We start from the raw sequence: 24,847 nt of genomic DNA on the forward strand, positions 1-24,847 counted from the left end.
AAACCCTAAAATTGAAAACAAAAGACAGTGATGACAATGTTATCTTGTCTATTTTCATACAAAGCTATGGTTCTAGCTGGTGACTGTATGCAAGATTTTTGTGGCTTAGATGGAAGGAATAAGATTTTGTTGACAAAAATCTGTTCAGTCTTTGAGTCCTGTTTACACTACAGAGGACTTGAGTCAGTGCAGCTCCAGCCCCTTTCTACCTTTGAATCAAGCAGTTAAGGAAAAACAATTTAAAATTAACTGAGAAAAAGACGCAACCCATACTTTAGGACGCAATTACAATTCATATAGTTGTTGCTCTTGCAATAGTTTTAATTTTGCCTGAGAGATTATTACTGAGATATCAACAGTACTGTCAAATTAAAGGGAAAATTTTTAACAGTCCCCATTGCCCCTGAACATGCTGAAACTGCAGCCTTTAAAAGCATGGCATGATCGCGGCAGCGGGAAGTGATATGCCTGTAAATCAGACGGCCGGTGTAGTCAGCATGATAACTGAATAAGACATTTGCTTCATAAAAAGGAGTAGCATAGCTAAAATTTGTAAAAGATATAGGAAAACCTTTTATCTTCTTGCAAACTACCTTTGTCTTTCCCATGGATGAATTACGGAAGTGCTCGTTGCAAACATCTCATCTGAAGAAGAACTCTCCTCAGGACAACTGTCTAATCAGATTCCAGTAGCTGCTTCCTCAAATATCTGAACAAATTTTCTTAAAGTGTATTTCTCGTCTGAGAGCTGACTGTGTGCTAATGGAAATGTCTTACTCAGCAGATCTCTATTGTTACTGGTTTTGAGGCACTTTCTTCATTTATGCTGTTAGATGATCTGATAATCTATAAATTATGAACAATTTAAATCGTTTCAGCAAACAATAATATATTAATATTTGCTAAAATGAAGCGAGCAGATTTTATATCATGTGCTGCATTTTCAGCAGAATTGCTTTTCAAGTTTCAGTTAGTTAAGCCTGTGTAAATATGCTGAGAGCAGCAGGGTTGCATAGGTATCATGAAGGTCAGCTTGGCCTGCTGAATATTTTTCTGGGTCTATGAGATGGAAAAGACCAAGCATGATGCTCAGCCGGGGCTGTTCACAGAGTTGCTGGTTAAAAACAAACTCTCTTCATCCTTAAAGGGAGTTCCTGTGACAGAGACATTATTGCTGGACCTACGCAAAATAAAATATCATGGATCCTGCAGAGATCTCACAGAGATGCTTTTCCAAAGTGGCACTGTGATACCCCTCCATGGGAAAGAAAAAAGGTATTTGTCATTGAACCAGAAATAGCCATAGCAAAGGGATATATCATAAAAGGAATGGATACTTTGGGAAGGAGTGATGCTCCCTCAGTAGAGGTGACCAGTGCCTGTATGGCAAAAAACAATGCTGCCAAATAAAAAATCCCAACCAGAAGTTTAGAAGGATAATAAGAGAAATGGCCCAACTCTGCCATCTTCTCACCTGCAGGGCTGCGGGGCTTTGAATGTTGGCACCACTGCACATCCTGGCAGTGATCAGGTCGGAAAGAGACCCTGAAGAGACACGGTGGCCCCTGCAGCTGGTGATGTGACATGGTGGTCACGCATGCCGGCTCACTGCCTGCCCAGCTTAGTGTACCCCGGTGTGGTTACGCAGCAGACAGCCACGAACTCAGCAGCCTTGGTCCCTGCTACCCTCAGACTGAGGAAAGGGAGCTTGTAGCTGGAGGAGGCTTCTCCAGCTCGTTCCCTTCTGCCAAAAGTAGTGTTTGGGCTGCGCCTTCCGGGACCTCCAGCATTCGAGCGTTCTTTCCAGTGGCCTTCATTTATTTATTGTGCTTGTTTGTGTAGTAGGGATCACATCACAGGTTGTATGTCGTAATCACTTTCCTTAATGCCCCATAACAAGGAAGGTGACAAAGAATCACTTGTGTAAGACATGTTACTTCGGTCTTAGTTTTGTTGGTATCAAAGTCATCACTTCCATTGGACCTCTCTGCAGAAGAGACTACCCCGAGTGGAGACATTTGTAATCATTATGTTTTTCACTTGACACAGCAGGCACATGACACCTAGATAACTGCCTAGATAGGCAACTGCAAATGCTTTGGACTTGAAATGAGGAGCAAGTTTCTCTGCGGTCTCTGAAAGTCATCGTGTTTCTTCTGCTAGAATGCAGCTCTGTGTTTTTCTCTCCCTGAATGATGGAAAAGCTTTTCCATCGCTGTCCTCTTGTACAATGCCCATGTGACTGGCATAGCTCATTCACATTTCTTTGTGAGCAATTTAAAACATTAGCATTTAATTAGTTCATTTCCCTAAGGCAGAAATGTGAGTTTTACTGGGAGATTTTTGCCTTTTGTAGAAGCAATGGTTTCCTGAGGGGAACTATATACCTTTTTGTTGCCAGTTGCAGAAGCTATCTTTGTCACAATAAGCTGTCTTCCCTCTTTCTGTTGGGGTGAATGAAATGATCAGGTAAAGAGCAAAAGACAGTGATTATAGACATATAAATTTATCCTTGCACATTTCCAGCTGAGCATAAGTGCTTAGGACACATTGAAATCTCAGCTCTTCAGTTTTGCTAAAATAATGAGCTCAATGTTAATCCATGTATTGCAACTGAATATGAAATATAATTTCTGTGAAATGAAGTAACTTTAATTATTTTAATTACCAAAATTATTTTGTGCTGGGTGCATGTATATGCAGTTCCCAATGATGTCAATGAGAAATGAATGCATAGATCTTGATTTAGTTTTTCTTATCTGCAAAGTGCTCTTTCACTGAGAATGCTTCTTTATGCAATTTGTTGCCTTCAGTAATAACTTTTAGAATAACTTTTAATCTCATCCAAGGTCTGTTGCTCAGATCAGAGTGCAGTATATAGTTGATGATTAAACATATCTATCCAAATGACTGTCAGCCCTGCCCTCCCCTTCCCAGTGCTTGGTCACAGTTTCCCTTTACTTCCAACATTTCGTAACAGCTGTCAATATCAATCAATATTACAATGTGGTGAAAATTTGTTTAGATACTATAAGGTAGAAGTAGAAATAATAACTAATCATTTTAGAAGAAATAATTTGAAAAATGGCTAAATAAATGAAGTTTTGCTTCTCATACTACAATAACCTGACTTATGTGAACTTACTGCTCTTCTTCAGAGAGTTTTACTGCAGCTCGCAGGCTAAGAGAACAAAAGGAAAAGGCACTGTACAAAAGTTGCAGTGCCATTTAATTTTCATATTTGGAATAAATCAAGTCTGAGAGTTCCTCGGATTGCCTCTCTTGTATCTAATGAACATTTGGCTTAATAAATCCACGTTGTTCAAACTAAAATCTTTAGTGGCTGAGTGAAGGAAACCATATTCTGCAGATGTGAAGCCATTACTGCCTTTTCATCCTTTCTGAAGAACTGTTCCTGATTCTAGTCCTTCCCACCTCCTAACAGACAAATACTCTGGCACTAGAGCAGTGATGTATTTTCATAACCGTCTCCAGTAAAAGTGTACCTCTTTCCTCCAAGTACAGCCCTTAGACAGACTGTCAGCTGGGATCATGCTAAGTTTACTGAACAGAATACTTTCACCTGAAAAACTACGTACACTTTAAAGCCAAAATTGCTGGGTAAACATTCTGACATGCATAGAAAAGGCTTTTTCTAACCTAGTTTATGGCACTTTTGTTAATGTTTCCACACACAAGCACTACTCAGGGCAGCCATTGGCCTTCTACTTCATTGGTCTTCTACTACATTGGTCTACTTCAGCTGCTCTCAGAGATGCTCAAACCACATCTGTAGTTAGCTCTGCATAGACAGCTGACTTTCTAAACAAAAATGAGACTAAGGATGTGACACTGGAAAGTTATGGACGTGGATAGTCAGCCTCAAGTTGAATTTAGCGGAATTACTCAATCTGTTGGTGTTGATTAGTGGGACTGATAACTAAAATCTTGATACCTAGCATAGTGTTTTTTCCTGCTAATGTTATTCTTGGGAACTACTTTACTTTTACTTACCGCATACCAATGGGGCTTCATCAGGCTATGCTTAGTAATAGGCCTTTAGGCACCCAGTGTCCCAAGACAACCCTGTGCAAAAATACCACCGAAAGGAGCAAAAACATAGACACAAATGAGAAGAGCAGTAGAAAAAGAGAAATTAGAGAGCAGCAAGAGTGGCAAGCTGTTGTTGAGGTATCTGGAAGTTGAAAAGAGTTGCTTGCATTGAAGGCTTGTCACACCCCGTGTTAGAGCAGCGTCATCCAGATGGAAATCCGAGATGACAGGGCTGAGGATCGATATAAAGGCCTTGAACAACCATGTCTTCTTGGTTTCTCCCTTTCCTTCATCTTTTGATTTCCAGAATACCTTAAGGTTCAGTATCCTGTAATATCATCTGTATACCAAAATATCAGATGTATTACACTTGAGGGGGAAGGACTTCCAGATACTCATAGGCAGTGTGCTCTGTTCTTTTTACAGAGCAATCTAGAGATGAAATAAATGGTCAGTAAATCCAACAGAAAATTATTTTGACAGGCTCAACTGGCTAAATTCCTTTTCCGCAAAGCCCTCATGGGCTCTTACCCTTGACTAAAATCAATGGAGATTCTCCTGGTCCATTTTGTACTGGAAATTCTTTAAAGCATTCTTCCCATCCTCCCCTCAACAAGACTTTTGCCCTGCGAATAAAGGCCCATGAGACGAAAAGTGATCCCAGGAAGCTGGAGGTCAGCTGTGGGAGTTCCTGGCCTCATTGTTTTCTGTTCTGAATGGGGGAGTGCGTAGAGGTGTGACTGTGGCTGCGAAACTCCAAAACCCAACTAGATGGGCTTTTAAAGGAGTTCAATGCTTTCCTCAGCCAAAAGAGTAAAAGAAAGTATTAAAAGGAAGTCAGTGCATAAAGTTATAGAGAGAGAAGAGTACCGTACTTGCAAATTGCAAAGAAATATTGTCAGTGGCTCTCTGCTGGGAATATAGCAGTTTAATTAATCAGAACAAGTGAAAAAAATATACCTAACTGGGGAAGTATTCTTTTGCTTTCCCATTGTAAGTAGTATATACATGTATTTTGCCATGAGACTGAATAGAGAAGTGTATTTGTGACTCTATACTACCACCATAATTACAGATAGCCCATGTTAAAACTTGAGCCTGGCACAGTTGTTTGAGATGGTGTTGTTCTGTATGCTAAGTTTTTTTCACTCTAGGTAGTAACCTATTTTCTGCTGCAAAATATTTTATTTAAATGGCTAGTGAGTTAATGCTGATGTTGGATACAAATTCTATGGCTATCAATAGCCGCAGTAATGTACAGATCTGCATTTGTGCACTTTTCGAAGTGACTGCTTTCTGCACAGAGATAGAAGACTTTTTTGGATGCAGACTTTGTTTCTTTTTGGTTACTTGAAGAAAAAGACAAACAGAATGGTGAGCAGCTTTTTGTAAGCAGAAACAGGATACCTAGAGAGCCTTGTCTTAAACTTAATGATGACATCTCTCCACTCTGGAAGAACAGGGGGAAGGCATTGCAATGAAATCTGGTTAAGGAAAGAAAAAATGCAAACTCTATCTTTTCAATTTCTGCCCATTTAATACTGTAGGCTTAGCTCTGCTATTCATTTGCGTTTCATACAAGGAAGTTTCAATAAATAAATCCTTGAATTACTTGGGAGTGTCTTCAAGGTAGCGTAAAAGCTTAGTGAGAGCTCTCCTGTGCATTAACTGTAATGTCAGGGAGGTTACTGTGACCTGTGTCTGCATCGTGCGAGAGGCATGTAGGGTTTGCCCCAGCCAGCACGTGTATGACTTTAAACACATTGTAATTGTGTTAATATAGGTGTGATTTAAAGTGCTTTCACTTGTGTAGACACCTTGCTTGTTTTGGAGTCTAACTAGAGAATTGTTTTATGAAAAACTAAAGAATTATGTTAAAAAGAAGAAGGTAAGTAGGAATTCTCTCAAAAGCAGTATGCATAATTACTGCTCTTGGTCAAAATGTCTGATGTGCAAATCTGAGAATTTATTGTGGACGTTAGCAATATTCTGAACTCATACTTTCATGAGTTTTTCCCCTTTCCTTCCCATTTGGAGGTGGGGAGCACTATTGGCATGCCTCCTGATGAACTGAAGCAGCACTGTGTTAACACACCAAGAGCATTTCAGAGGACTGCAGCTCTCCCTAAGCTGTGGGTGTGTGGAGATCTCCAGCAGTCTTACTAGACTCTATGTCCAGAGTCCATGATTGCTCTGCTTGCCAAGTTATTAACTGACATTTAAGTTTAACATAGTGCTGAACTTTGAGGCCAGGTAGTTTTGTTCTTGAATATACTGGATAAGCATTTTTCTTAAACAAGGATTTTTTTGAAGGAGTCAAATTTGTACAGTATTTTAGGTGCAGAATTGTATGAGTATGCCAAAATCCTGGAGATAGGATCTATGTCTGCTCTTTTATATGTCTGCTTTTCCAATTGGGTTCAAGGGCGTTTGCTATTTTGTTTAAACTCAGGTTTTCCAGAGCTATAGTTACACAAATTATGTATAGTTAATATTATGTTTTTGGGAGTGAAGTTCAGTCATTTAAAAAAAAGATTAGGAAAAAAAGGATTCTTTTAGCTTATGGAATACTTTCTATGATGAGACAGCAGGCAAGCCTTTTTTAAAGGAAGTGAAAAAAATGAAAATATCTCTGTGTCCTTCAGACTGTTAATATGGAAGATCTGTAAGTTTGTGTAAGGGGGGCTTCTGCAAGGATTGGATAAACAGATTTGCAAACAACTGAATGAATGCAGCCACCTGCTGCTTCTCCTTGTTAATCCACCTTGAGTCTATAAGACAGTTAATGTTACATATTCTAATAACTGCAGGTGGAGCTTCGATATTAGAGATCATGACTGAAGTGAGCCTTTGCGTATAGCTCCACAACTGGCATTTGGCCATTTCACATCTAACTTTTATTTAATTAAAAAAAAACTTTTCTAATTAAGCAGTTTGTGAAATATGTGAAATATTTTAGCTATGAGGGCAGCTTCTTGAGACCTCAAATAAGCATGTTACACTGGCAGTATTTTTACATACAATAGATTTTTCTATTTGCTTATAAAAAAATATTTAAAGAGTAGCATTTTGCATCATCAAAACAAATGTACCAGACTGGATCATCTGCTTGAGTCAGCTTTCAAACAGAGTTTATTTCTGCTTCATGAGCGTGCTTTATTTCTTGTTCATTCCTCTGGTTGCTTATGTAAAAAAGAACATGCTTCCTTCACACCAGGAAGATGTGACACTGCCCACCCACTTCCCATGGGCCTAAAAGAAAGGAAAACCAGCAGAAAATGGCAGGAGACCTGCAGACCCATGTGTGACTCCAGGTGTCATGAGGCAGGTGCAACCCACAGGAATTGGGCAAGATGAAGCTACAGGTTTCACCTTGGTGTCAAGGATTTGCTTTCACAGGAAGGCTCCTTTCTTCCGGTGGCTCCATATCTGAGTCATAAGGGGAGACGAGCCAGTTACCAAGTAGGTTCAGTGGAGAAGCAGGAATTGTGCCTTTCTAGGGGAAACGACTCTCAGTGCAAAAACATTGCCAGTGTTGAATGGATTAATACTGAAGGGGAAGCATCAAAACTTAGTTTCTCATCTTATTATATTGCAGTTAAAATAACTCCAAACGTGTCAAACGTGATCAGATAGCAGGACACTCTGACTCATTAAATATAACCTTGCCAAAATCTTTTCTCGAAGTGTTCCAGTTCTTGCTTGGGTCAAGATATTAAATCATTACTTGTGCTCAAAATCTATGAGCCAACTATGCTGTGGTTGAATAGACCAGGTTCCCATAAACACAGCTGTGCTGTCGGCTACTTTTTAGATGGTTCTCTTCTAGCTACCCCAGAGCATTTGGCTTGACTTTTAAAAATAGCCTGTTTCTTTTGTACAGCCTATCATCTGCAAAGCATAATCCCCTTGTTAAAATCTGATTGTAAAATACGACTTTCCCATTCACTTGCTACCAGCAGGATGTTTTCTGTGCGAGCTGGGTATAATAGCCTCGTATTTCATTCGCGTTGGGCAGTGATTTGACGCTCTCAGCAGTAGGCTGTGCCATGGAGTATCCCTCACTCCTCTAGTTGCCTCTCTCTGCCTGAGGTAAGGCTCCATTTTCATTTGCCAGGGTTTTTGTTAAGCACTTCCGCTGCAAATGTCCATGTGAGGAGGCGGGCAGGCAGTCTTCGGTCAAGTGCTTCTCCATGCTTTTTCTTGCTTTTGCTGGGTTGATTTCTTCACAGTTAGAACTGAACCACCTTTTTGCTATATGCTTAAGATTCAGACAACTATTTCAAGTAATCAGAATGAAAGCAATCAGAGTAAAAATAAGTTTTTTTCTCACCTCAGCCTAGGGTAGCATTTTCCTGGCAGGTTTCAGTAGAATCACACAAGGTCCTCTGGAGATATGGAAGCCAAACATGTCTGCCTTGCACCTCAAATTTCCAAGTTTATTTAGCCTACTGGACATTATTTGTTTTTAGAGTATCTTTTGTAACCAGCAGTTTTCGCTTACATGTGCTGACTGTGCTGTGTTATTTATGGGAAAACAAAGTGTAGACAGTGGACAATTTATCCCATGGTATCAGATACTGCTTGGACCACGTGCAGCCGGCACGAGGCCTGCAAGGCTTGAGGGTATGAGAGAACCTGTTGATTCAAACTGAGGCCTCTGCTACTGCCTCCCTCTCCCACGGCAGTAGTACAGTGGCGTGGGAACCGTTGTAGCAGAGAGGCGTTAGCAAGGCAGGGAGTCCTGGCTGAGCAAAGATCTGTATCACTTCATCCTTTCCCCCACTGCGGGTGTTAGAGGAAAGAGAAGTGAGGAGAGAGTTGTAACATCCAAGATCACTCCTTAGCTTTCAGGCTTTAGCAGATCCCACAGTCACTTGCAGATTACTCCTGCGTGGCCGGTGAGTGCTGCCTGGGCCTAAGGACAGACACTGCAATGCCGTCATGTCTAGCTAACCCTGCCAGCGCAGATTGGCTGTGTCCATGTGACACTTGTCCTGGGTCTTCTCTAGTCCCTGTGATGACCCTCCTAGTCCTAAGATGTACTTATTATTTTTCATGTGCTTTTCTTTTCCCCTCAGCCTCTGAAGACTAGCAGAGCGGTGCCATGAAGCTGAGCGTGGGTGTTCGGGTGCAGCATGGAGGCATGCAGGGGCACTTGTGGGTGCAGTGCAGGGGTGCTGTTGGGAGACTGTGCTGCATCTGACAAGGCAGCCAAACCTGATTCAGGCTGGTCCCTTTTGTCTGGCCCTGGAGCCACATTTGGGCTTTGTTTCAGGAAGAACTTGTTGGTTCTGTCCAAAAGAGGCCCCAGAAGCAAGCAAACACTTATGCAGCACAGAGGCCCAGCAGGACAGAGGATGAGCTGGAGAACGGAGCTATCACACAGTGTAGATGTATGCACAGCACACAGGGCTGCTCTAAGCTGCTCCAGGAATCAAAACCCAGCACATTTCCCCAAAATGGGAAGGGTACATGCACCCTCCTCTGTGCTCCTTCTCCAGGTTTAATAGAGTTGCAACACAGGTAGCAGTCTAGCCCTTCCTCCACATGGAACCAATGAGGCTTGATTAAACTGCAGGTTTCAATGAGTCTAATTGGCCTGGTCCAGGTAGCTCAAATGTGCCCTGCATTAGGGGTGCAGACACCCCCAGGCTGCCTCAAGCTCTGTGCCCTTCCAGGGTGCTTTGTGGGACTCTCCGTCTGCAACAGTGCAATCCAACCTGCATCTCTCTCTCCTGTTTTCCTCGTATAAATAAATGTGGTCTCCCTTCAGAAGGGGTTATTTGCAGTTCCTCCACAGAGACAAGCACAAAATGGGTTTGTGTTATGGCTGATTGAGATTTTGTTTTTAACCAAAACACACTTTTGGTAGAAAATATTCATGATTAAAATCAGAAGTGTTCAGAAGAGAGAAAGAACTACTCCAAAGCAGCCAGGACTGCGGAAAGCTCATCTGAAATGTGAGACGCTCAGGCGGCAGCCCATATTCTGGCTACTTCTGCTGAGGGTCCTGTACGTGACTCTGCCACAGCAATGAAACCTACTTATATTCCCCAAACCAGAATCACCAGATGACAGTTTCTCTCTTTGAGCTAAAAACTCATACTTGGATTTGTAAAACATTGTGCTTTCAACTTGACAGGCCAATTAGAGAAACTCTTTGACAGATAGTGATGGGTTCTCTTTTACCTTATTATATTCTTTCCTGCTTTCATACAGTTCCTTATTTTCTTTGATAAGTCAAGTCTAAATTTATAGTTGTAATGTGTTCATTCTGACCGTACAGTTGAGCAAGTGTTGGCTTCCCTGTTCTGATGAGAAACAAGAACGTTGTTTGATATTAAACAATACATTGTTTTGGTGCTTCCACTGCTTTTGAGTGTAAGAACATTAGAAACAAACACCCATAATGGGATAATAAATAAACTGATCTTTCCCTTTGCTGAAATAAATGCACAATAGCTTTTTTCATAGCTTCCAGGGGTTTCCAAACCATTGGTAGACAACTAGCTGGATTGTTCCATTATACCATCTTCATTAAAGGACATCATTGGCTGCAGATTTCAGTCTATCCTGGATGTTTCTTTCTTGCTTTATTAGAAGGTCAATTCTTTCTGTATATGTCGTCTTTGTTACTATTGCCTTAAAATTAACCACTGTTATAAAGAGCAACTGAAAGATGGAAAAAGATAAGAGAAAAACAATTTCTCATTCAAACCATTGTGTTCTTTCTGTGCATTGTGCTCTTCCTAGAAAAGGAGGGAAGGAGGGAAAGCAGCTCTCTCTGGAGCCAATGCTTCCACTAATGAACTGAAAAAAGCAAAAGCAGCAGCCAGGATTTTTCATACATATCTCCCCATTCCAAGAGTGCAAAAATCCTATTTTTTCTAATCTTTCTGCTGCAGGACACACCTTTAAATGTTTTCCTTACTTCTTCTGTGACATCCCAGTAACTTTATATTTGTAACTGCAGTAAATTTAATGAAGCCTAAATACAGTGTTTCTGAAGAAAAAAGAACCCTTTTTAGGGTCTAGGTTAATTTGTAAAAAGTTACATGGCTTAATGAAATGAAAATGTAGTATAGTCTAGGAAGTTTGATTTTTACACAGAATTAGAATGTAATTGTATAACTTTTTTACATAATTATGCTCATAAGATTTCTAGTAGTTGGGCCAATTAATCATTAAAGTTTGTGTCCGATAGATAGAGTTTTTGGTTTGTACCTGTTGCAATTTCAAGGTACGGGTATTTAAAGTCAGACCTCCCCAAGCCAATACCTAAATACTTATACAATTTTCAAAGACTCTTGAGCATGCTTATTCCCTACTTATCTCAGTGTGAATTTGACAGACAAGGACTGCAGGATTTAACATCATTATAACCTGATGATCTGTGAACAGCAGAGCTTAAGTCTGTTTTTCTACAGTATTGCCGTAGGAATGCGTAATAATTACAGCTCTATTATATATTTCCAACTCCTCCCATCCCCAAAGCTTCTGCATTTCTCCCTTGCTGCTTTCTGCATCCTCTTCGTGCTTGGCTGAGCAGGTTCCGGGCTGTTCGGAGCTACGCGGCATCGTGTCCGCGCTGACCCGCCTGCTCGCCACTGCCCCTTGGAGTGGGGGAAAAGCTGAGTTATAACTGCCTCTCTCTCAGTTGGATACAAATTTAAGTCTTCTCTCCTATTTAGTCCTGATTTCCATAAAGCTATATGAACTTAAAATCTTCGAGACATCTGTCCACCTGTGTGACGCTTGGCTGCAATTAGCTGGCAGATTCAGAAGTTGTTAACAGGGGAAATGGGGGTGGCAGGCACAGAATGATTTCACAGGCCTCGAGTGTTTGGGCTGTGCGGTTATTTTTAGGAAACGGGGCTGAGAATACCAAGCATTGATCAAAAAAAGGAAGAGTGTGCAAGTGCTAGGAATCATATTCAAATAGGGAAATTAATTCCTAGGCAAAGACAACATGAGGTCTCTTTATTGCCTGTTTATTCTGTTACACAGCAAATACTGCTGATCTTCTGTATAGAAATGCACTCCCTCCCCTTCCAAGTTTAAATTCTTAAAATAGTTTATATCTATGAGTTTTGCATTTCGCAGAAGCTTTATTTCTGGACTACTCGTGGTGAGCTGAAGTGGCTTTAGGATTTAACTATTAGTTACTACTGGACTTTGTTCACTTTGACGTGATGACCTTTGGCCAGTTGAGGTAGGAGAGAAGTTGGTTGCTCTTGATGAAACACGATCATAGTGTACTCAGGGAGGAACCTTTCGTAAATGCCCTTTTATCAGCTCTGGTTGTTGCTGGAGGTTGTAATGATTCCAGTTCTGTTGATAATTTGTTCCGTTGTTTCCCTGTGACCTAAGAAGTCCCTTCTTCAATTAAGATTTCAAAGCTGCAGACAGGTTGGGCATTTTGGCACAAAACAGAAACAGTTGTCCCGTGCACACCGCAGCTTAGCTGATCTGTTCTCGCCAGTACTCCAGCCCATGCAACAGCCCCGCGGGGTGCGTAAGTCTACTGTCACCCATCTACTGGGGAGTGCCCTTGAGGTTAGTAGCCTTATTCTGTAATTGTTTCCTAGGGTTATATTATGGTTATGGTTATATTTCATATGGGCACAGAATATGCTAAAGAGAACTTGGTTAGTGACTGATCCGTTTTACTCTCCTGTGCAGGTACCAGGAATAGCTGCCCTAAAGCACAGTGTAAGAAGAGATAATTATGGAACAGCCTCGTTCCAAAGTTATCTGTCCTCCTAATCAGCAAATACACCAATCACATCAATCACACCAATCACACCGACTGCCAAATTGTACAGTACAAGAGACTATCCTATGTCTTAAACATGGCAGTTTACAGTCTTGTTTCCTTCTTGAAGCTGAATATGTTCTGAATACAACTGAATATCTTCGTTAGAAATGGGCAGTCATTTTGGAGGCTCTAGTTCTCAGTTATATCTTGCAGCAGTAAGTTTCATGATAGATAACTTCCTTCATTAGTCTAAAATTTACCACCTTCCAATTTAACGGAGACCCGCATGGTAGGAAGCATGACCCTCAGACCACTGTTAGATTCATGGGGAAATGATTCACAGCAAAAGATGGTGTGTTATCAGAGTTACCTCTAGGACAGGAATGGCCAACCTGTTCCTGAGCATGAGCCGCTTTTGAAATAAAGCGTAAGATGAGAACATACCTGGTTGAGCTTGCTGTGAAAGTGCAGGGAGTGACACAAGGAGCGGGAAACACTGAGCTGGCCTGCGTGATAGCTAGCGCTTACAGCGGGCTCTCGTGGGTCATGTCAAACTGCAGCGTAAGCCATGCGTGTCTCACTAGCTACAGTCTGGCCTCCTCTTGCTTGTACAAGCCAAAACGTTAATTCTTCCCTTGATCTAGGTCACAAGCGTTCTTCTGCGCTACAGACGTGCACAGCAACCATCATGTTGTACTCAACGGTCGCTTTTTAGCGTTGTGTTTAATCTTCTAAAGAGATCAATAACAGACCAAAGTAACCTTTTCACCTGTATCATATGGCCTTTTCAGGTGAAAATGTAAGAATTCAAAATAATGCATTTTTTTTTCTCTCTGAAATGGCATATCTGAGTGATTACATAAGGAAATGACCTTTCCTTTGCTGGCATCATCAATGTACTTAGGAAATCATGTGCAAGGCAATTTTAATCCACTTAGGTTTCATTTTTAACAGCAATTGTTCCCAAAATAATTGAGAATTTCCAAAGAATTTCCATTGTAATGACACAAAAGCATTCTAAAGCCTCAGTATAACCTTACTACTCTTCATCAGTCTTGTGGCACATCCTCTGAAAAAGATTTTTCTTGAAGAGACAAAGGCCAAAGAACAAATCAAGGGAACCTTCACCTCCTGATTCTTTTATTTATTCTTTCTGGAATGCACTATTTTGCATGTACCACTGATTTGATACTTTGAAACATATGTGAGAATCAAATTAAATCTCCGATGTAACACTGTTCAGGTCAAAAATGGTGATGAGGCACTAAGAGCAAATTAGACTCATTCAGATAAATTATACACCAAAAAGTTTTCAGTCAGCTCTTCACATACACCTCTAAGTATAAAGAAACAAATAATTTCTTCTACAGATAGAAAAGATTTTTTAAAATTTAATATATGTGAGAGGTGTTCAGACCTTAAGGGTGACATAGAAGTCTAAGCATTTTGACAGGTGACAGACAGGTGGCAACCTGGCTGTTGCTACATTAAATTGTTTATTTAGATTACAATGCATACTAATAATATACATTTAATTTATACAATTAATTTATACAATTAATATACATTTTCATATTCAGCGCTTCTGTGCTAAATCATTTTGTACTGAATCAAATTGGGTAAAATTGGGACAAACTGCACAAAAACGCCATCCTTCTTTTGGAACAGTCTCCAGCAGCATAGCGGGATGGGAAACGTCTTCAAGTGTAAGTCTCTGCTCACCTCCAGTGGTGCTCTAGTGATAGCACACAGCCATAGGAAGGTCAGATTTCAACCGTCTTAAGCTGTGCAGCAACTGCAGCAGCTCTTTCTCTGCATAGCTGGTAAAACGCTTACCTTTCTTTAAATGCAGCCTATTTGCATTTTTCCCACTAAATATGTTTCCTTTAAAAGTTCGCCGTGGATGTTGTTGAAAAGCGTAAAGGGTAAGGGGTAAAGAGTCACTGACCTTTTAAAGTTCCTGAGAAGATTTTAACTGCTTTTTCAAAAAAGGCAGTATCTTTGAGGAATTAGTCATCTGTCACCTGGTTAACTCACTGACAAGCTGCCATTTCCTGTTTAATTGCAGATGCTTCCTTGCAAACAGTTAACATTTCAGAAGCATGTTGAACATTATTTATGTCTAATAATTGAGGATGGTAGTTCCCATCAGGTGCACCTCTACTAATAAATAAAACATGCCAGAGTGTGCTCCCAAGTACAGCCCAGCACACAAGTCTTTTAGCTGGAGGCTTTTCCTTCCCCCTAAACAAGGTGGATTTGCCCACCGTGGGCAGCTCCTGCCTCTTGGTCTTTCAAACTGAGCAACAGATCCTAGGTCAGTGCAGAAGCAATTTCTGAAATAAGGAAGGGAAAGAACAATTTTACTAATGTCTTTAATAATTACACCCATTCAGACCATTCTTCTCATTCCTAAACATTTCCGTTATTATGGTCCTTGCAATCACAGATGCTTTGCCTGTTTTATCTTGTCAAGTGTCGGTAGGAGTGAGTTATGTCATCAGTGCTCCAAGGTTTTTCTCTGAGAGAGACGTGTTTTATAGCAGAAGGGTAGCCCTGTAAAAAAACTACCTTATTGTGGGGTTTTGCTGCTGCTGCCTTAACACAGTCCCTGAGCACTTTCAAGTTTAATTAGGCCAGCTCTGCGCTGCAGGGTGACCTGGAGCAGCTCTGGCAGGCAGCGGTGTGACCGCTGCCGGCAGACCCTGCGCCGGCAGCGGGCCCCCGCGCAGGTGCAGCCACGGAGGCGAAAGTGCTCTTTTACTCTTCGGGCTTGTTTGGTTACGGTGGGTGGTTTTACCACAGGGTTGCAAAATTCATACCGAGAACAGTGTCTGTTATACTGGTATTTCTGCACCAGGAAAGTGGCTCAGTATAGCTCTAGCTTTAGGGCTTGCCTATAATATAACAGGTTTGGTGGAAAAACTACCAGTATAGAGGCAGATCCATCCATCCATGCAACCTAAACCTTGCCTCACTAGAAAGATGGTCATAAGCGGAGAGCAGGAGACAGGGTGCAAATCTGGGTGGCAGAGGAGCCCGGGCAGTGAGGCGAGGTGGGTAAGAGGGGAGCACGGCCTGGCGCAAACACCTCTGCGCTCGGCTGCAGGGAGAGAGCAGATGGCCCTGCCTATGGCATCAGGATATCTCTCAACCCGGACACACCTTTTTACTGTATAGATAAAGTCTAGTCCCACCTATTCTGGCAGCGTAGCACTGATACGAAACTTAGTCTATTTAAGACTTAGAGACTTCTTAAATAATGACGCCTTTTCTCCCGCTTGCATGAACAATAGCAGTTCAGACCCTGCTTGAATCATAAATAGCTGCATTTTGTAATCCTGACAAATCAAAACTTGGTAATCAATATTCTGTAACATGTCAGCTGGGAATGTGTAATAAAAAATAATGTAACAGACACAGGAATTAATGGAGGTAGTAAACACGCCCCTGCAACTCATTCAGTCTCCTCTAGTCCAAATTTTCCCTTCATATTACTGGGAAGCAGAAGAATAAATCTTTATTTCTGGAGGAAACTATTTCCCGTATCTGACAACCTCCTTTTATAAATGATTTCCGAGTGATGGATATTGTCTTGTTTTCAATAAGACATTAGTAACTAAAATAGATAAGATTATGCCATGACCAGAGATAATACCTGTTAGCTGGGGGCAAAGTTCTTTTCTCTTAATATTTTCATTTATTATAAGCTGTTAAAGAGCAGGGCAGTTGCTGGAAGAGAGGAAATGAAGGTTACATATGCTAACCATGGTCATTTTCATACCTGGATTCTGCAAGTCTAATTTCAGACTCTTGTAAACATGAATTTCACGGTCTCCATCCTCCCTCTTGCAAACGTATACCACAAAACCCCAAAACACATGATCTCCGTTGCCAAAAGGCCCAGGAGGGAAATGGCGAGAATGTAAATTCCTGGGAACTTTTTATGGGCAAAGACAAACGGGGACGTTGGTAGCTCGCGCGGCTGGATGTCCTTGCCCGCACTAGGTGGTGGCCAGCAGCCCCCCTTGGCTCCAGCTGGCCCCTGCGGGCTCTCGCAGCTCCCAGAGCCAGTACTGCTGCACTACAGCCCCTGCAGCCTCCTGAGATCTGGAGCACTAAAATTCACTGGCTGTATCCACACTTTTAAAAAGTAACAGTTTGTTATTCTACCCTCTCATCTCTCTAGATGGTTCAGTGAGCTCCTTGGTGTTACTAACAGGGCCTTCATCTACCTCCTGTGAAAACTCATCGGCTTCTCCAGAGCAGGAGCTATGCTATAAAACTAGATTCAGAAGTCTTTCAAAGAAATCTTTCCCTTCTTTTGCCATGAATTTCCCCAGTGCCAATGCTTCTACAAATACTCGAAGCTAGCAATGCTGCCCAAAGAACCAGTGCCACCATCGCCCTTCTCTTCTGCCAGCACAAGCGTTGCTGCATGCCCCATCGGGGTTCAGGCTAACACCCGCTCCCAGGGTCATTTCCTCACCTGGGCTTATAGTGCAGCCACACGAACGCTTGTGGCAGCACGAGCCAAGTGGTGCACAGGGGTGGCTCTGGGGAGGAAGGAGCAGGACCTGGAACTGGCAGCACCGATTCAAAATGTTTGTGGAGCTGTGCTGTGAAATACTGGTCTTCAGCAGCCAAATTAAGCTGGTGAGTGTTAAACCCTTTTTCCCATAGACTTTTATTTGCCCAGGCATTCAAAAGCAATCATCATGTTAGCCTCCCTTGTAGATATGTCTATCCAGAACCCACCCTGTATTTATTTTAATGGAAAGTAAACATCCTACAGAAATGTAATGGCTGTGGCCATTTAAAAAAACACTTTGGGCTTTGCTGTTTTTCATCTTTTTTGTGTCCTAATTGAAATATATGAACCTAGACAGGGTTCGTTCCATATCTGTCTGCTTAAATGTTGGGATCTAACACCTTCTCCCAGGTTTAAATGAAAGCACAAAATTGTACATGGGGAAACTTAGTCTACGCCCTGGGAAAATCCTGTGTTGACTTTCATTACAGAGTGACAATTAAACTGTTTGCTAAAATAAATCCAAAACTTTGTCTAGCAACGGTTAAGGTTATCAGGACAACCCCCATGAACCAGAGAAACCTGAGATTAAAAAATAAAAGGGGAAAGACCGCTGTGCCCTTGGCCACCTTTACAGCTCTGTGAGAAGGCTGCTTTCATGGCCTTCTCTGCTCTGCAGACCCCAAAAGGAAACCAACCCCCAACTTCACCAAACTCAGCTTACTTCACACCCCGCCTCACCAGCAACCATGCACCACCTTGTCCTGGCAGCAGTGGGATGCAGCACTGCTGCTCTCAAGGAATTTGGGAGGTTGATGTGGGCTGACATTACATTTGAGAGCACTTCCAGGACCTAATTCTGCAGTTTTTATTCAGGGAAAACCCCCAGTTAAAAGCAGTGCCTGTTTTCCCCTGGTGGGCCTCCATGCTCATGTTTATAACTTTGTCCTTTAAAGGTTAAAGAATAGGATGTGGCAGGGCCTGACTGAGCAGAAGGGGAATAGATGCCCCCTGCAAGGGCAGTTATTGGGAATCCTCTGTAGAGAACCTTTAAAAACTGCATTGGCTCTTAATGTGTATTTAGGTGCCTGAATATCTTTGAAAACCTCATGAGACTATAGGCTGTGTAGCAAAACTGCTTTGAGGTATATAATTATATGTGTTTGTTTGTGTGTTCCATATGATAGTGGTACCTATTACAGGCTGTATAGTCTCTAAAGAATTTTATCAATTTGTGGGCTGTATCAATTTTAAGAAAGCCAGGAAATGAAGAATTGTACTATTAACTGGCATTGTATAAGAACAGGTGTAAGAGAACATGTTATTCATCAAAATAAATTGATGTTGTCTCTTTAAACATTCAAATAGGCAATAAAATGGTTCTACAAACATGTAGGAACCTGTTCCACTGAACACAAAATGGTTTTGTTAAAAAGAGAAAGAAAGGAAAGGAAAGAAATAAAAAAGGCTGTCAGTGCTACATTATGAGGACCTAATAGTATTTTGGCTGAGGAAGAGCGCGTAAGTGCATATACTGATAAAATGTAAAGACTTTCTGAGGCTGAGATCAGAGATTTTGCAGCTCTCTCTGAAATTCATGTGGTCTGTAGGCGAAATGTTTTACCTGGTACCTTCCCTTGTCATTCCACTGCGATCTGTCAGTAGTTTCCGAAGAACAAATGGAGCCATAAAGGCCAACCCACTCCTCACTCCTTACTTTTCCTTCCCCTTTCACTTTCTGCTGTGTCTGCAACGACCCGGTCACATGATGCCAAGCTGCCCCACTGCAATACCTCCTGAAATCCTATTTCCTACGACAACCATCAGAAATACTAACCGTCCTTCAGGTAGTGATCCTCAGGAAAATGATGAGGCTGTGATCAGCCTCCGGATCTCCCAGAGCATTTGGCTTTGATCTTTGTAAATATCTCAGAAACCAGAGCCAATTCTTTATCAGTGCTTTTCCTAATGTGGGACCTAATGCACCCTAGAAGCAGAGGTAAGAACATCTATCTTATTTCCAGAAAAGTAACAGATGACAGGAAGCATACAGTCTCCTTGACAGCCTTTTCTGCAGCAGGGAGCAGCTCCTCATGTGAAATGCATTAGCACAGTCTAGTGAATCACTCCTTTTCTTTTCATCTTAATTTCCAGCTATTTTTTATCCCCGTGTTCAGGAGGAAATTATTTAGGAAAATCTTTTTCATGTAATCGCACTACAGGAAAGAATAGAAGGAAATGGGAGATAGTAAAATGGGAAACTAGACTGTATGGGCTGTCTAGACTGCATGGACTAGACTGCATGGGCTTTTCTCTGCACTGTTCCCATTCACATCTCTTAGGCTTTGGTCGCTACTTAGCTCATCATCATCAAAGAGCAAATAGCTAAATATTTATTTTTGGTATCATAGAAGAGGGTGACACTTCATCATTGCAGTCAAGCTATGTATTAGGAGAAAGTATGTATTTATATTCATACACAAGTTCAGAGGGTGCTGTATGAGGAGAGAAGTGTGTGTGTGTGCGCACATGCATACTGAGTCTACCCTTCCTGGTGCTTGGATGGCTTACTATTAAAACTTTTCTGCTCCACCCTAGGTGTATCCCTCCCATTATATAGAAGTCATTATAAAAAGCCATATAAACATTACAAACAGAGTGCGTGTGAAACCAAAGGGAGGCAGGTGCCCAACGCTGGGAAAGCCAGAGGGCAGACAGATGATGCCTTGTAGGATTCTGCCCAGTTTTCTTAGGCTCCCTGTAAAAACAGAGCCTGCAAGACACAATAATACATTTTCAAATTCTGCTGTTGGGGATAATAGCACCTCAGAATACCGTGTAGCAACTTGATCTGCTGACATTTAGTTGTTCTAAACAATAATCAGGGCATATCCTGGAAACTAACAACAAGCTGGAGCTAAAAGTGAAAGTACAAAGTGAAAGCCAAGCTGGCTGCCTAGGTGATCCTAATTCAAATGATGTATTAAAGATCCTTCTAAAAATAAGTGCATGATGTATTAGCCCATCTGCTTACTAGCATCGGTGCATTTTCTTTCCATTTACTCTAGAATACTCTTCCCTGTGCATTCAGGTGCATGCATGGTCGTAGCTGATTAGATTCACTCTGTAATGCTTAGAGTTAAAAGTTAAGAGTAATTTGTTTTCCAACAGAAAAATGCAAAGTAAAGATAAGGATCCTAACTTTAAAACATTAATTGATTTTGTTGAGGGGAGTTCTGTGAGCTTATATCAGCTAAATATTTTATACTTACTTACTTTCCTATATAGTCAGTGGGATTGAGGCATGGCTCTAATTTTGGCAGAATCTCCTAGATTTTAACCCCCGATTTGAGACTGATTCCTTTTACAGTCTTAGGCAAAATATTTAATTGACATGCTACATCTTCTTCACATGCAAAGTAGTAGCACGGCAGCGTTCTCGTACCTAAGGAGTTAACATTTGCAGAGAGGAATGCTGAAGATAAAAGACTCATACAGTAGACTCGGGCTGCAGGCATTTGGGGACCAGGATCCAGGCTGCAGGTGTTTGTACAGTGCCTAACACACTATGGCCACATTACTGAGGATAAGTAAGTCTAAAAAGTCGGAGTAGGCTGATTACAATCACCATTCAGACTTGCGTTGTAGTTAAAAGAGCTGCCTTTCCCGTTCAATCTCAGGACCACCACAAAGATACTTCCTTTACAACAATCTCTGCCATCCTCCAAATTTCTCTCTCCACCTTGGCGTGGTTTTTTTTTTTTTTTTGAACTCTAGTCTCTATATCCTTTGACTCCTCTTTTCCTGCTCTCTGTTAAGCAGCTTCTGAATCTGTAGCATAAGGATGCCTCTAAGTTTTGCATGCCCAGATTAAACCTCTTTGAGAGCAAGAACAAATCACTGTGAAGCACCGGCTATTACAAACTGACATTGCTTTTCTGCAGAGTCATCCCCTGCGCTCACACCTCCCGTCCCCCCCGGCAATGCCAGCAAGCAGGCGCCGGGGCTGCCTGGCGCTCGCTCCCCTACCTGCACTCCTCACCAGGCAGTGGTTCGGTTCCCCCTGCTCCTCCCGCCCCGGCGTACAGCGCGGACGGGGCCATGGTCCTTGCTGTGGTCCATGGGGCGCTGCCACATTTACTGCTCTTGCTAAGATGCCTTTAGGAACTCAATTTGAAACAGAAACATGAGATTACCAGTACCTGGTCAGAGTAAAAATCCACTTGGCCCAGTGCCCTGTGTCCAGCTGCAGCCTGATGCCTGGAGAAAAGGGCAAGGAGAAGGCAAGCACACCGTGATACCTCCTGGAGTACTCTCTTCCAGTGCGCTGACTGAAAACCAGGATCAAAACCGCCTGTTTGCTGGTGGTCTCTAGGACTGGGCTTTACTTTTGCAAAGAAAAAGAAAAAGAAGAAAGGAATAGATATGCCAGAAAGCAACCAAATTGTGAATCTACTGTTAAAAATCACTGATAGATATATAGGTAGATCGGTAGGTACGTAGGGGGTGTGTGTGTGTGTGTGTGCATGTTAAATTAAATATTTTGGCCAGGCAGATTTTAATTTTCTGTTTGCTACAATCAGATATGGTTAAATGAGGGTGCGCTATAATTATGTTCCTTTTAATGAGAATTCATAGAACTTTCAAACTCTTCCACTGTGCCAAACTCAAACAGCGATCAGGCCAAGCCCTAATTTCTAGGTAAAACTACCCGAAAGGAATCTGCTTGTGGCCCCTTGAGAGTTCTGCAGCTTAACGTACCCTTGAAACCTCTGCAGAAACAGCTCTCACGAAGCCTTGTCGTAGCGGTCCCGAGTATCTTTCGAGCCATCATTCTGAAAAACTGATAACGCTATGGTGGAAGAGCTTTCTAGAGCCAGCTTGAGCGAGGACTGTAACCTGCCGTTGTTTTGTTTCTGCATTACGCTGTTTGTTTTTCACCATCTCTGGATAGTGTCCTTTCTGAGAAATCAATCCGCTCCCAAAGCCTGCCCTGTTCCCTCTTTTCCCGCTGGCTGGTCATACTTACTGCCTGCTGAACTGCCAAATCCATCATCCCGAGCGTGTTTCAGTCCGGTTCCTTCTCTCGACTGCTCGACAAGGTGTGTTGTTTGCTTTGCCTAAGTGCTGCTGGGGCCTAATGTACCGTTGTTATGTACAAACCATTTCTACTGTCGTGAATCATGTTTTACCACCCCTTTGCTTTTACTTCTCCACCAATTTTTTTTTTTTTCCTTTCAAGCAAACACATCTGAGTTCCGTGTTTGCAACTGAAACAGCACCCAGCAGGTATTCAGCCCCAGCTGAATTATTCCTGCAATCCGGGTGCCTCTGAGCTTGGTAAACCTACCTCTCACGTAGGTGATTTTCATTGCAGCCAAAGGTAAATCCATTAAACGCAACCTAAAATAATTTTGCCAAGTGTGTATAAAGCAAAAGATTTTGCTGAAAACCTCACGCCATCGAGCAAAATATGCCCCTTTCTTATCTTATCTGTTGTGAGTAACTCAAGCTATTTGCACAACGCCTTGTGCTAGGAAGGAGTTGTTTGTACATGTTTCACTCCCTTTTTTGCAAGTTTTGAATTTTGAATGAAATCTTTCTGTTCAAACTCCTCCTCCTCGTGAAAATGGCAAAGTTTCCCTTTTCTTTTCTTCCCTTAAGGTTTGACCCAGCCCTCCAAAAATCCATTAGTTACAGATGGTTTTCTATTAATTTTCAAGCTGCTTTTGAGAGCTCTCGGCGTCTGGCAGCGCTAACATCCCCTTTCCCTTCTGTCCCACCCACTTAGCCTCGGTCTAAGAGCCCTTAACAAATGACTCCCAAGGAATTTAAATGGCTAACGCTCGCTGACCAATAAAGCGATGCATAAACTGTATAACCAGGTTACACAGTTCTTGCAGTTAGGAAGCAAGGTTGCTCAAGCAAAGGTGCTTAGTACTGTTAACCTGTCGCACTTGGATTGCGGGATTGGAGAGGTAAGGGAAATATTGTTTGTTCTGTAGGGATTTTTTATTTGGTTTTCATTTATCAGGTAGTTGAGACTGAAAGTATGTCATTGTCAAGGAAGCACATTTGGGTTTTTCCTTCCATCAGAGGGTCTTAAAGAGTGGTGTAAGAAGGAAACAACTACTTCTAAACTTGAACTATGAGCTCGACAAATGAGTACCTAAAAGAATTTGCCTGGCAAGTAACAAAGCAAATGTCAGGACTGTTAAAACTAAAATACTGATATGTTTAGCCACTTAAACTACTTAGACAGAAGAAAACAAATAAAATCAGTTTCAGCGAGGTTCTGTCTACTGTCCTAAATTAATGAGGTGAAAGACAGGCATTTAACAGCCATCTTATGTTTTATTTTGTATTGACCTGCTTCCGCCATTGCCTTTTGTGCTGACTTGGGTTTTGTTCTGCTCTTACTCAAGGAATTGACATCAAAATCAAGCCTTAAAAGTGGATTATCAGCTTTAGATACAGAATTTGGGGCTTGTAGATTGAGGGTGGCGAGGAAGGCTGAGCAAGCAGGGATATTAATTCTCAGTAATAGAAATGAGTCTATATAGCTCATTCTGTATGTTGAATATTTGACAGTATTTTAAGAGAATGAGGTTCTGATAACAATCTATTCACAGTCTACTTAAAAAGCATGTGGAACGCTTAAGGCTTGTACATGACATAGGACATGTGATGTTAATCTGTTCACCCTTGTTTACTTATTTATTTATTTATTTATTTATTGGGATCAGTATTAACAACAGTAGTGAAGTTTGAACTTAAATCTGGAAAGAAAGCAATTGAATCTAATATCTCTAAAAAAAAAAAGAGAGGAAAATTTTTAGAACTAAGGTTCAGTTATGTTCTGATTTAAACCAATGGGAAGATTGTTAATTCAAAGGAAGATCCGATGCAGTAATTGTATACAATGGTGTACTGGTCTAAGCTAGGTGGGATAGTAGTTGTGCTCTGAAATGCACGTTTCAAGTGCGATCCTGCACTCTTTGCGCATCCAAACCTGCCGTGCAGGACAGCCAGTGTCCAGAGTACACGAGGAACGTCGCGGCAAAGAGTACCTGCCACCCTTTACAACGCTTCACGGCCTGATAGGCTTGGTTGCAGAAAGGGTGTATTTTTCAATCAAATTTATCTCGGTTGAACTTTGAAGGCCTTTACACTCAGGGCAATGCACAGTGACCCATGTTAGTGCATGCTAGCTGATGATGTGGCACCTAAGACCTTGTCTGGTATCTGAAAGAGTTAAGAGAATTTTTCAGTTAAATTAACACAGTTAATGTAAGATGAAAGATGACTGCAAAACATGTCCTTTTTGCTCATCGAGACAAGACCATATGACCATCTATCAGAAGCTTATTGTAATGCTATTGGTTTGATTATTTTTCCATGGGTTTCTCATATATTTCTGCACTTCATAACTTAGATTAGATAACGTGTTGGATAAAAATAAATAAAGTTAACAAAGGAGGAGACATTTTGCTAGTCTTTTT

General features: G+C 41.6%; 1 protein-coding gene across 21 annotated transcripts in view; it reads left to right on the forward strand.

Annotated features, from left to right (window-relative positions):
* The window catches only part of RBM47 (RNA binding motif protein 47), an 87,302-nt gene that overhangs the window by 40,049 nt on the left and 22,406 nt on the right, over positions 1–24,847 (forward strand). For 4 of the 21 annotated variants that reach the window (XM_068943075.1, XM_068943076.1, XM_068943078.1 and 1 more), the window contains exon 2: positions 1,148–1,275. The exons of 13 other annotated variants lie outside the window; for them this stretch is intronic. In XM_068943075.1, the coding sequence (XP_068799176.1) occupies positions 1,226–1,275 (50 nt within the window). In that variant the 5' untranslated portion in view covers positions 1,148–1,225. Of the gene's footprint in view, positions 1–1,147; positions 1,276–23,233; positions 23,324–24,847 lie in introns of those variants that run through there. 4 more of the 21 variants (XM_068943084.1, XM_068943092.1, XM_068943089.1 and 1 more) reach the window with 2 other exon arrangements.

Source organism: Struthio camelus, chromosome 4, assembly GCF_040807025.1.
Source record: "Struthio camelus isolate bStrCam1 chromosome 4, bStrCam1.hap1, whole genome shotgun sequence".
Classification (NCBI taxonomy): domain Eukaryota; kingdom Metazoa; phylum Chordata; class Aves; order Struthioniformes; family Struthionidae; genus Struthio; species Struthio camelus.